The sequence below is a fragment of the Plecotus auritus genome (genome assembly GCF_963455305.1).
Source record: "Plecotus auritus genome assembly, chromosome: 9".
NCBI lineage: Eukaryota > Metazoa > Chordata > Mammalia > Chiroptera > Vespertilionidae > Plecotus > Plecotus auritus.
The window spans coordinates 9,900,290-9,913,969 of NC_137783.1; the positions used below are offsets into that span (position 1 = coordinate 9,900,290).

At 47.2% G+C, this 13,680-nt stretch overlaps 1 protein-coding gene across 13 annotated transcripts in view; it reads left to right on the plus strand.

The window, feature by feature from the left end:
- ABLIM1 (actin binding LIM protein 1) overlaps positions 1-13,680 on the plus strand; it is a 251,352-nt gene that overhangs the window by 117,124 nt on the left and 120,548 nt on the right. For all 13 annotated transcript variants that reach the window (XM_080687353.1, XM_080687339.1, XM_080687337.1 and 10 more), the window contains exon 2: positions 11,135-11,269. In XM_080687353.1, coding sequence (XP_080543479.1) covers positions 11,135-11,269 — 135 coding nt within the window. The remainder of the gene's footprint in view (positions 1-11,134; positions 11,270-13,680) is intronic.

Sequence of the window (13,680 nt, forward strand, 5' to 3'; positions counted from 1 at the left end):
TGCTGATTGAGAATCAAATAGAGGCGATAAAAGGGATATAAACAATATTCAGTGAGCATTCAAATGAAGAGTTAGTGTTTCAAGGAATAAAAAAAAAGGGGGGCGCTTTATAGAACAGGGAGCATTCAGATCAGCCTTGAGAGGCTCTATGAGTTTCTTGTGGTTAAGGATGGTGTTTGCTTCAACCTATGTCCATAACACACTGTCTGCTCTACCGTATATGCTCAACGAATGTTAAATGAACTAATAAGTGAATTTTTGCTGCGTGTGGGTGAGGGAGATGGTTATTTTTAGATAATGTTTATTCAGAACCTAATAAGAGATAAGCAATGTAGATATAGAAACAAATAAAATATACTTCTGGACCTGAAAGCACTCACATTCTAGTGAGGGAGACAGATACCTAAGTAATTATGGTACAGAGGACTATTAAAGTAAGTGGAGGGAGTGATTAATTCTGCTGCAAGCTCATGGCAGGCTGGGCTTCGAAGGACGAATAGGGGTGCAACAAGTCAAGAGAAAATTCTAGAAAGGTGGTCAAATAGGCAAAGCAGAAGCAATGAAGCACAGCTTCTGCCTGAGGAAGTGCAGCCAGCTGGGGTGGCAGGAGCTGCCGTTGGCCACTTAGCACAGCAGTGGTCATAAGGAAGGGTAACCAGAGGGTCAGGATGAGTTGAGCCTGGTTAGAACTGGAGGTTGTACATACAGATGCTTCCAAGGACTGGGCAGGTGACCTGAATGAGTGGAAATTGGGGCACACTGGACAGCATGGCCTTCTCTAAAGGGAGAGCCTCTGTGTCATTCCATCTCGGTCCCACAGAGGGACATAGGCCACCTGGCCAGATCTTCCCTTTAAAAAAAAAAAAAGAAGGTATTTTTATTGATTTCAGAGAGGAAGGGTGAGTGAGGGAGAGATAGAAACATCAATGATGAGAGAGAATCATTGATGGGCTGCCTGGGAATCCAGCCTGCAACCCGGGCATGTGCCCTGACCTGGAATCAAACCGTGACCTCCTGGTTCATAGGTCGATACTCAACAACTGAGCCACTCCGGCCCAGCCAGACCTTCCCATTTTCAAGAGCTACTAGAAATAGGGATTATGTCAATCTCCATATATTTAAATGTGGGCAAATGATTCAACTTTCTCTTCATAAAAATCTTGGTGCAGGCCAAACAAAACATGTCTGTGGGCAGGATTCAACTGAAAGGCTTCCAGATTGTGGTCTGGCGCTTAACACAGTACTCCCAAACCTAGCCACAGTGAGAAATACGTTTTCACACAAGGGGATTCATGACTGGTGCACACATGCATGTAAATGGCTAAAGTAAATGTCACAGGAAACAACACTTACCTTTACTCTCCGCTATTTTCTGTTCTCTTCTATTTTTAAAATATGCTGGTCATGATTCATTGATCTGAGTTCATGTTTCAGAGGGTCAAGACCCGAAGTTTGAAAACCATTGGTTTAGAACATCTACACTAATGTTTTATTGGGTGGAAACAGAATAAGGTACTTTGCTGGGCAACCATGTTTCCATCCTGGACACTCTTATAATAGTGCTTAATAGGTACGTTTGGTTAAGTTGGGTTTCTTCACTTGCAACTGGAAAAGTTTAACAAAATAATTTCAAAATCTTTTATTGATGACTTTAACCTAAGAGTTGGCCAGAATTTGGTGTCATCTCTTTGTGTGCTAGATACAATTAAGACCTGACCTCGCTGCTAAATTCAGAGTAAAATGCTCTTGGTTGACGTTCCGCAGAAAGTCCCGAGGGAACCCCCACTCAGGCCTCCTGAGTTCCAAGTGTGATATTTCCGGAACTGCTTTTTCATTTAGAAGAACTTTTCCCTGTGACTCTGTATCTCCTCTTCTGGACACCATGCTCACCTGGTCCCCTTGCTTCTGCACCAGGGAGAGAGGGACACGTCCAGGGCTTAAACAGGCTGTCATATACCACCTCTCCCATCATTAGTGCAATAGCTCTTCACCTCCATCTGTTAGGCATCGTGTGCTTATAGCATCCATTGTTGACATGTCAGAGCATTTCCAGAAATATTATAATGTAGGGGCTTTGGAGAGAGACCACCCCTCCCTGGGAATGTCAGAGGTGAGTCGTCATAGCGAGCCTCCAGTGCAGCAGGAGAGCCATGGCCATTCTTTGGGTTCAGGGCCCGTCTGCTGTCACATCCCTGCAACATGCAGCAGGAGTCAGAACGAGCCTGGACTTTTTAAACAAGAGCCCCAGAGTGGCTTCTCACCACAGGAAGGTGCCACCATGATGGAAAGATCCGGAGGGAAGGGCCATTCCAAGCATGAAAACCACGGGACCACAAGGAGGCAGCACTAATGTGGTGGTTTGGCATAATAAATTGGCCAAGAAGCCAGTTACTAAACATGAATCAAGCAACAAGGCCAGACAGAGAACAGCAGCTCCCGAGGACAGAGAGGAGCCGATGCACTGCTCTTAGGGTGGGGGACCAGTGTGGTGCAAGATGACCAGGGGCGGTGTTTGCAGACAAAGTGGGAAGTCCCCTTTTTACAGGGCCTGTGGCTTGTCTCCCTCCAGGGCACCTCATGTAGGGGAGCAGCACCCCGTGAAGAGTTGTGCAGCCCATAGCCTGCGCCTTCTTACCCAGAGGCGGTGAGCTGCCAGCGAGCTGGGGTTGGAATCAGCTGAATCACGCTTTTGCAGCTTCCCAGAGGACATAGAGCCAAGCTCTTACTTAACCTGTGTGAGATTCAGTCCTTTTCTCCAGTGAAAACAGTTCTGAGAACACCCACTTTTCTCTCCAGGTGGGGTGGTTTGACAAGTTATCTCATGAGTTTGAGCATTGGAAAGAATTATTGGTAGGTCTACAAGAAAAGCATAGACTGATCCTCAGAAACTCGGCATGTGGGAGAAAAGAAAATGATTAAATCCAGGAGGGAAAAAGAAGAGTTGTACAAGAAAGGGCCTGTATTCTCAGGATGGACTAGAACAATAATTACATTCTCAGTGTCAACAGACCACAGTTAATGGAACAGCGCATGTTAGTAGGAGTAGTGTTAATAGATAATGGCTGAATTGTATGCACAGTGTTAAAAAATGAAGTGAGAAGATTGGGGGGGAAAAAAAACACCAAAAGTTGAACACATCTGCTTAGGGGGCAGTTATGTTCTTAAAAGATCATTCTGGATGCTGTGTGGCCAAGGGCTTGAACAAATGAGTCCAAAGCCCACGCTGTTTGAAGACGCAGACTTCTGCCTTCTTCCTAACTGGCCCCCAAACCCCTCCTAGCATCCCGCTTGGTGAGGGATCAATGACTTAGGGGCAGATCCTGTTCCTCCGTTTCTGGCGACTCTCAGTGTTGATGTAGCTCTAGGCAAGTTGTGTTTGTGAAAACTTCCACGTAAGACATGAACTGGGTCTGATGGTATCATTCAAAGAAAAAATTGTTTTTTGTCTTTTAATGGGCTCTTTCCCAAGAGAATAGTAGAGATGAAATGATGAGGATGCTTGTCAGGGTGGAGAAATGCGGGTGAAAAACAAATACATACCTCCACGGGGAGGATCACGTGTTAGTAGGAATTAGGAGGAGAAGGCTATGGTGGCACTGTGCCTACGCTAAATCCTGTCTCAGGACCCTAATAGACGGTGATCCTCTGTCTTAATGACTTGCCTTCCCCTAAATGGCTCCACTGGGATCCTGGTCCCTCCCACTCTCAAATCAGGACAGAAGTGACTCCTGAGTAGTCCTTAAAGATGTGGCGTCCTGCCAGCAGGATTCAGACCGAAGCCACTGCTCAATTGTTTGAACCATTTCTACATGGAAGTGCTGTGCAGGGACAATTTGAGATCCCTGGGTGACCTTACAAAGCACTATCAAATTGCAGGAGGGATTTTTGTTATCCTGCAGAAATTCCCACTCATCCAGGACGGTCTGCTGACATTCAGCTGACACGGGCCTCTGTGTGCCAGGTTGGTGCCGTAGGGGCTCCCACGAGAAGATGACCTCACGTTGTCTCCACCCTGTGCTTGAGGACCTGTATTCTTAGCCTCTTTACCGTCTCCAGGAGGTGGATGCACAGGGCAAGGGAGTGTGGACCAGGAATCTATCTGGTCTCCTAACTCCTAGTTCAAGATCCTTTCTAATAACTGTCCTGGAGGAGAGGTGGGACTCAATGTACACTGAGTGGCCAGATTATTATGATCTCTGAACGCATAATAATCTGACCACTCAGTATCTATATCTATATCTATATCTATATCTATATCTATATCTATATCTATATCTATATCTATATCTATATATCTATATCCATATATATCTATATATATCTATATATATCTATACATATCTATACATATATATATATATATATATATATATATATATATATATATCTGTACTCCAAAGACCAATTAGTAAGTGGGGTCAGAGAAAGGCTAGAAGGGGTCAAAGAAGGGTGTGCTCCCTGCCTTTCCTTAGACTGAGTCATCCCAGTCTCGAGGTGTGGCCAGGGAGTCAGTGTTTAGGAGGAGGAGTAGAAGGCACCGCGCTGGTTTTCAATCCCTTTCTAAGATTCACCTGCTTATTGAAAAGGCAGGTGTAACACCTCAGGGCCAATGCGTCATGTGTTCTACCAGGCGGAAATTTCGGTCTCAATTATTATAATCCTAGCACCTCTTTGCCTTGGCAGAATCAGATGAACTGGATTGGAGCCTGGGCTATTTCTATCCCAGGAGCCCAGCTGACCGATGGCTGACAGCGTCTCTTATGTGTAAAGGAATGGCAGGGACCTAGTGCGTTGTCTCAGGAAAGGCGAACTGAGCCTCGAGACATCTTACAAGTGGACAGATGCAAGTGACTCAATGTCCATGACTGTATTCCAAAGTCCAGTTAGTGAGTACGGTTAGAGAAAGGCTGGGAGGGGTCACAGAAGGTGTCCACCCTGCCTTTCCTTAGACTGAGTCATCCCAGTCTCGAGGGACGCTGTGAGCAAGGCCTCCTGCTGCCCGCCTGCTGGGAGTGTTTGCACCAAGGCAGCCCCATGCTTTGTGCCAAGTACTAATTCTGATGAGCAAACGAACATGTATGGGAAAATGAGGTCGTGGGAGCCAATTACAGAGAAGAAGCGTGTTGGACAACTAATGACAGGGAAACAGTGTGTAGCTTCAAGGAACTACCACTTGCCACAGCAGGAAATGGGCTTTGTAGGTAAACTGCAAATTAAGCACTCTGCATTTATTTAAGCTTTTAAGTTTTTTGTTTTGTTTCCTAGGCCCCAAACTAGTGCCATTATAGCACAAAGAAAAGTAGTAGGAGGCAGAGAGAAGCAGGAGGAGTGGGGAGAACTATCTCTGGGATGTGTTTACACCTAAATGGGAACCAGCAGGGCAGAAGCATAGAAAATATTCTAGATAACGAAGCAGTCTCCCTGAAACGTAGGCTCCCAGGAGAATAAGGCTCAGTCTTCAGTTCGGCTGCCATGGCTCAGTGGTTGAGTGTCGACCTTTGACCCAGGAGGTCACGGTTCAATTCCACTCAGGGCACATGCCTGAGTTATAGGCACGATCCCTGGTGTGGGGCATGCAGGAGGCAGCCAGTCAATGATTCTCTCTCATCATTGATGTTTTTCTCTCTCTCCAGCTCCCTTCCTCTCTGAAATCAACAGCAGGTACAGTTTGTTGAACACTTATTATGTTCCATGCACTGTGATAACTAATTTATACCCACAATCACAGGTAATCCTCACAGATGCCTTAGGGGGTGCTGTCTTATTCCTGTGTGCAGAGTAGGACTCCGAGCCTCAGTCCAATACCTCGTTCAGGATCCCGCAGTGAAGTAGTCTGACTCCAGGGCCCGTGCTCTGAGGCACTGCGCAGGGGGTTTCTTCAGGGAAGTCTCATCCCACACCGAAGGAAACCAAGTGCAATGTACTGACTACATTCTCATCACCCAGCGCGGAAGCGGGGACCTTCAGCTGCCTCCCAGTCCCAAAGGCAACACCTGCCAGTAAATAAGCACATGGGAAATAACACTTCACATCTTAAAGGAATTCATTCCAGGCCGCAGCGATTTACGGGAAGGGCTAGCCAGCAAGGAAACGCGTCCTGCCATGAAGAGGGCCCTTCTCACCCTGAGCGGGCTGGCCTGGGGAACGATTTCTGCTTAGGATTGGTCTGGATTTGCAATCACAACATGCTATTCTGCTGGTAAGGTTGGTTTCTGCTCAATGACCGAGTCTTTTAAAAAAAAGTGACAAGAGGACTTCTCTCCTTGTCTTGATGACCTTGACAATTTTGAGGAATACTGATCCAGCTTTTGTCAAATGTTCCCCACTTGGGGAATGTTTTCATGATTAGACTAGGATTATAGATTATTTTGGGAGAAAGATCAGAGGCAAAGAGCCAGTTTTCATGACATCATGTCAAAGGCACATACCGTCAAAATAACTGTTGCTGTTGGAATTGACCTTGATCACCTGGCGGAGGTAGTGTTTGTCAGCCTTGTCCAGTGTAAAGTTACCTTTCCCCCACTTTCCATACCATCCTCTTTGGAAAGAAGTCACCAAGCACAGCCCACCCATAAGGGATGGGGGGTGGAGTGTGCTTTACACGTTGAATTGGAGAAGGGACCATGGAGTAGGAAACTCAGCAATCTGAGAACACGGGATTGAGGCTGGATTCATGCAGAGAGAGAAGGGATGACTAAGAGATGTGAGAGTAGACAAAATTGAGTGGGGGATGAAGAAGAGGGTGGAATCAAGGATGATGGCAAGTTTCCAGGCGTCATTGATTAGGAGACTGGGTGTGACAAGCGCTGCCTTAGTTGACTGCCAACTCTGTATTTCTTGGCTGTGTCACCCGGGGTGAATCACTTCCTTCCTCTGAGTCTCAGTCTGTCCAGTTATAAAATGGGGCTGGCAGTCCCTGTTCTTCCTACCTTGGAGAGCTCTTGTGGGAGTAAAATGAGATGATGCAGAAGTAAGGGCTTTGAAAGCCATCAAACACCCCTCGCTCAGGTGTGGTTTTCAAGGCTGACTAGGGGAGTGGTGAGAGAAGGGCATGTGGGAAGGGGAATTTGACACCTGGGAGATTCTGAATATTTCAGATAACCTGGGGCAAGTTGCAAGTCATACTGAACACTGTCATAGATTTGGACAGTCACCTGCTAAGAAGACTTTTATCTCAAATATGCATTCTCAGATGTTCTGCTTCCGGTGGTCCAGCTCCGTGGTTTGTCTCTCCGGTGGAGGCAGCTTAGGCAAGACGAGGCTGGTTCCAGACTAGAAGGAAGGGCTCTGCCTAATTTCTGTGGCCTTCCTCTTACAACCTGTAATGGTCTCTGCTTGGGGACACCGCAGGTTACTGGGATTTCCTTAATGGTCCAGTCTCATCACCAAATAGGCATTTCAAAAACGATGCACCCAAATGGAACTTTGGTTCCTGTCCTGGGAGAGACAGCATGAAACTTCTCACCTTGCAGCAGGCTCTTTTACCTGAGTACCCAGAATCCCTCCCAACTGGACATTATGCAGTTGGGGGATTGCTCTACCTTTTCAGGCAAAGAGGCTCTTGGCCCTTCCTATGTATCTCCTTATTTTTCAGAAAGTGTGCAGCCATGCTTTTGATTTTTCATTGTACTACTCTTATTTTAGCAACGAATTGATGAGCCATGGAAGGCTTTAACCGTGTCTGCCTGAGCTGCAGGGTAAATCATTGACTACTAGGTACAGTACGAAGAGCTGGGAAGTGTGCCTCTGCCAATAACTCCCTGCTAACTTTGGGGAAGAAATGAAGGCTCTTTGCTCCCCATTTTCCCTATCAGTAGAAAATGTAGGGACCACCCAGGCTCTGAAAGATGGAGTGATCAAGTTAAAATGAGCAACAGAAGCCAGCTGGCAAATAGGAGGAGTGTGGAATTAATGTCATCCCTACATTGCAACTGACTCAGCAGATTTCAGAAATGAAGAATTGAGCCAAGGAACATACTTTTGGTATTAACCAAACTGCCAAAGGCTGTTATGTAAAACAAACCTCCTTATTAATCTTTAAGAAGGATAGAGGAGAGATTCTTTTGTCTATACTGATTTGATTTGGGGTGAAATAAACACACGTCTCTTTTGGTCTTTAGATTCTGTCATTCCCTAATGAGAATAGCCCATTTCTTTTTCTTTTTTTATTGATTTCAGAGAGGAAGGGAGAGGGAGAGAGAGAGAGAGAGAGAGAGACAGAAACATCAACGATGAGAGAGAATCATCGATCAGCTGCCTCCTGCATGCCACCCACTGGGGATCGAGCCCACAACCCAGGCATGTGCCCTGACCGGGAATCAAATTGTGACCTCCAGGTTCATAAGTCAACGCTCAACCACTGAGCCATGCCGGCTGGGCCAGCCTATTTCTTCACGGGTGGGTTCTGATATGCGTCTGCCCACGTTGACAGGTGATGGGAAGAAAGGCAAGTGAACACGATAGAGTCTCTGCTCATCTCGGGTGAGAGCAGAGGTCATCTCTGGGCAGGGAGGACTTTGCAGTGTCATATATATTTCCAAAGGGAAATGCTTGCAAAACGCAGATGCTGATCCCAATTCTGCCCTTTGCGGCTGGTGCCAGCGATCGCCCTGGCACCTTTGTTCCGACACAGGGAAGAGCCAAGAAGTGAAATGATATTTTCCTTCCCTCATCATTACTCAGCATGGCGTGCCCGTTTCACTATAAAAAACTCAAGTGTCGAGAGAAACGGCCATGCCGTTGTTCTTATCCAGAAATGCATTCTCCCTTATCATCAAGGGATCCACTGGGCGCAGCATTGTTTCTGAAGAGGATGGTCTTGTGAATGACTCCACTCTCACACTTACCTGTGACGTGCCGAGCCCTTACCGTCTTGAGTTCTCAAGGGAAATAGCTCTTCAATTGTAGCATGCAAAGGAATCCCCTCATCTCATTCCAACAACAGATCCCCACTCTGTCCAGTGGGGCTGAGGAATCTGCACGGTGCTAATTTTCCTATGTGGCAGCCTCCAGGGTTCTGACTGGGGGCGTAGGCACAGCCACCTTGAGGATCGCCACTGTAGCATGCACTGTGTCTGCTCCTTTGTAAGCTGAGACCTACTGCTGCTTTTAGAACTGCACTTGAGCTTGAGCTTGAGCTCAGCTAAATAAAGTATTGCCTGACTTATAACAATCATTACCTGATTTATAACAATTTTCTGATGTAGACAAATAGCATGGGAGGAGCATGAGCTTGGGGGTTAGAAAGGCCTGGGTGTAGATCTTTTAGCTTCCACTTCCTGTTTCTCTGAGGCTCTGTTTTCTCATCTGTCCAATGGGAACAATATTACCCACCTCTCGGACAGGGGAGTCGGGAGGTGGAAGAGAGAGGGGGGTAGTGGATGTAATAAAATGACTTCTGTGTAAGCACCTAGCATCATGCCTGGCATGCAGTAGATGCTCAATAAATATAGTTTCCTCATTCTTATCGGAAGCAGGAATTAGCTGAAAAGAGCAACTCACATGTTCTCCACTAGCACTCGAAGTATACAGTATACTGTTTTTAATGTCCAGTGAACAGATTTTCGGCCCTGATGTCCCTCACTTTAGAAGTCGATGGTTGTTGAGACATCTCGAAAGGATGCCCCTCCTTCATTTCTGTAGCTCATACTGGCTTCTGTTGCAAACACAGCTTTCCAAGAGAGATCCCAGGAGGCAGATAAGGAAATGCAGGTGTATCTCAATGTTGGTGCCTTTGCCGGACACTCCCGGGGTCCAGCACAGAGACTGCGGATCAGGTGTTCAACCCGAAACAACACCTGCTCCTCACAAGAACAACCTTGTTTCTCAGAATGTAGCTGATAATGGGTTATTTGGACTGTCCCGTTCCAACTCTTTCCAGGCGAAGGGAGCCGTGACCGTGGGCCAGGGAAAACAGTGTGCTATTATGCTCGGGGGACAGTGAGCCGCTGGCTGTAGGTGCTTTTCTAAATCGAGTTTCAGAAATATCTGCCCACATCTCCTCCCCACCCCCCAACCCCCCGTCCAACCTGGTTTTACTGTTTGAGATGAAAAAAAAAATCACCTCTGTTCTTTGTGTCGGTTGATTAATTTTAGGTTTATTGTTCTTATCCCGTATCACACTCACACAGCTACTTATGTAACACGTCTTATATATCACGCGGTTCTTCCTGCCAAGGACCCAACTCAGACAAGGAACTTTATAGCAGAGAGTCGCTGCCTTCTCTGGCTGGAGAACGGCAAGTTGAGTGAGGACCCTCGGCTAGTTCAAGGCCACAGGTGGCGTCTCTCTCAGTCCTCTGTACAGGGGAGGTTGTGAGTCCCGTTCCTGCGCCGGGCAGTGGCAATATTCTCTGCCAGCCACACTCTGGAAACGGAGAGAATCATCCCACGTGATTTCAGAGCTTGAAAAGACCTTTGACATCTTCTGCTCCAACCATCTTTTCTTGCAGGAGAGGAAACTGAAGCTCAGAGAGGATCACGTGGTTGCTAATTTATTTAGTTTTTTTAAATGACTGCCTGTAGTGTGTGTCTCGGTAACTGTGCACATTCAGGAGGCTCCCAGCAGGCCTCCGGAAGGTTAACTGAGCTGCCAAAGGAACATCAGGCAGGCCTCTGGGAGCGTAGATGAGAAACCAGCCAGCACATACTAACTAACTAACCACCTACTACATCCTTTGGTGCGTGAGCATTCTGCTGCGTTCTGAGGATCTGGAAGAAGGGAGGAAAAGTACAAATGGGTAGAAAAAACATGAGCTTAAGAAATGGTCCCCATCCTCCAGGCACGTACAGTGCAGTGAATTGAAAGACCTGTTACAAAACATCGACCTTCACAAGATCACATATTGAAAGGCCCAGTGAGGAAGTCCTAGAGAAGCTTGAGAGGAAGAAAGAGCTGCTGGTTCCCAGTGGCACACACCCCGTGTGTTCCCTGCTGGACTGTGAAAGCCACAGCTCTCTCATTTCACGCGTGGATCCCCGTGGTTATGGCCTGGGGGGCGGGGCTCGGCTCACGCTGATGAATTAATATGTGGCTCATTTGATACCAACGTTAGGGGGATATTGATGCACGCCTGTAGCGACCCCTGTTGTAGGAGTTCTGTCTGTTCACATAGATCTTTTCTTTTTTTTCCAGTGGCCCACCCTCAGGACCCTCACCACCCATCCGAGAAGCCCGCCATTCACTGCCATAAATGTGGGGAACCGTGCAAGGGTGAGGTGCTCCGGGTCCAGACCAAGCACTTCCACATCAAATGTTTCACCTGCAAAGGTACGGGGCCTCCAGCTTCCTGGCTCCGTGGCATGTCACAGCCAGTGCTTGCCTTGGGGTCTGCCCTTTCCCCTCTCCACACCAAGTCACCAGATGATGAGTGAGCATGCTCAGAAGCCCAGGAGTCACTTAGCTTCCCTAGTGTGGGATTGGATTAGACTCAGGAGGCAAACTGGGTCCCCCCAGCACCAGGGATGCACAGGCCTTTGGGTGTTCACTGAAGTTCCTGGTTCTTGGAGGGGGGCACTAATTATAGGGGAGCAGTGAAAGTGCAGTTATGAATTTTGAACTTTTTATTTCTTTTCCTGTAAAATGAAGGGTTCCTACCACAGAGTAACTTTATCCCAAAATCCATTATTTGCAGGAAGGCTGGAAGACTGATAAGGTTGGGGTGCTGAGTCACTGGCTCCTGTGGAACATGTGGGGTGGGGGTATAAGGTGTGTGTAAGAGTGTGTGTGTGTGTGTGTGTGTGTGTGTGTGTGTGTATGGTGGTGGTGTGTATGTTTGCTGTGTGGTGGTGTGTGTGTATGGTGTGTAGTGGTGTGTGTGTGTGTATGTGTGTGTGTGTGTGTGGTGTGTGTATGGTGTGTAGTGGTGTGTGTGTGTAGTGTGTGGTGTGTGTGTGTGTGTGTGTGTATGTGTGTGTGTGTGGTGTGTGTGTGTGTGTGTTAAGAAGTGAGCATTAAGCAAAAATACTTGGAAGGCCTCCAAGCAGAAAAATACATCCCATCCAGGAAGCTACCAACTTGAGGTCGATTTCCATTAACAAGCCTCCCTTTGGGGCTTAGAACTGTTGACATCTTGGTATCAAATATGCTGACCTGTAATTCTGGGGCCAGGGCCTGGCTGAGTGGGGAGAGAGAGACATTGCTTTGCGCTTATTTGAGAAATAGGTCATTTGAGCTGAAGGCATGTTGGAGTGGCTGAGGTTGGTGTGGGGACGTAGGAAAAGAGAGAGAAGAGGGACAATTGTAATCCCACTCTGTACCTTTACTCTGCCCCCTGCACGTGGTACCCACCCTCATCCCTGGAAACGGTGTTTCGTTTTAAGTCTCTTAGGTCCAGAGGCTCAGCATTGCCATCTTAAGCCATCCACCCATAGCTGGGGGGGCTGTCAAGCAGACTCCAGGCTGCCTAGAGACCCTCAGATACACGAAAAAAGGAGAGACAGGGCTTTTCTGATGTCTTTGAGGAGAGACAGGGCTTTTCTGATCACCCTTTCAGAAGAAAGAGCACGAGCACATAGCTCGGGTGAGAAGAAGCCAAGGGAAGGGGGCATGAGCTTAATTTCCATTGAACATGACACAGTTACCTAAGGCTGTAATGCATCCTCAGGAGAGTCTCCAGTCCTCCTGCGAACCCCTGTGAGAAGTACAAGTCCCCAGTTTTCAGGCAACCCAAGGCGGCCGTCAGGAAACACCAGAGTCACACTCAGGGTGCTGGCTGGCTGCAACTCTGTGTGGCTGGCGTCCTGCCATCGCCACGAAGCAGCTCTGTGATCTCAGGCAAGTCCCCTGTCTCTCTGGGGCTCCATGCTCTTGTCTGTAATAGAAAAAGACTAGACGGTGGCTATTTAAATGACCCAGGTCTGAAGCCTGCTGATTCCATGTGCACATAACCGTCTGTGTGCATAGAACCCAGAGGTACTGAATGGGAGCCTCTGAGACAGAGTGTCCGAGAGTAAATATTTCCAGGTACATCCAGCTCAGCTACCTTGGAGTCAAGAATTATATTTTGCTTTACTTTGTGCTCAGAAATTTCCTGAGACATGTCTCGAGGGATAGATGTGGTATGAAATCAGTACAGTCTGTATTTGTAGTTGAACATACAAAGCGTTAGTCCCAGGTGTGGGTAGTCACTGTTCAGTACGTCAAGGTGTTAGGAGACAATTTTTTAAAATATATTTTATTGATTTTTTACAGAGAGGAAGGGAGAGAGATAGAGAGTTGGAAACATCGATGAGAGAGAAACATCGATCAGCTGCCTCCTGCACACTCCCTACTGGGGATGTGCCCGCAACCAAGGTACATGCCCTTGACCAGAATTGAACCCGGGACCCTTCAGTCCGCAGGCTGACACTCTATCCACTGAGCCAAACCGGTTAGGGCTTAGGAGACAATTTTGTTTATCCCCATTGGGGGTGCGGGGAATGCGTCCTTTCTTTTTTCTCTTCTAGTTTATATTTAAGGACTGAATACAAGTTATTTGTGTGGGAAAGTTGTACCACATACTTTGCTTCATGCTGTCAGTATGAAACAGCCTTCAGTGCAGTTCTCTTATCTGTTGTATCTGCTAGACAGACATGTAGCTCTGAGGTCCATGATCGATAGCTTCACTTACACTACTTTCCAGAAGATCATGTTACTGTCTAGTCACCATTTGAGGGCATACATCATAGGAAGCACTTCAT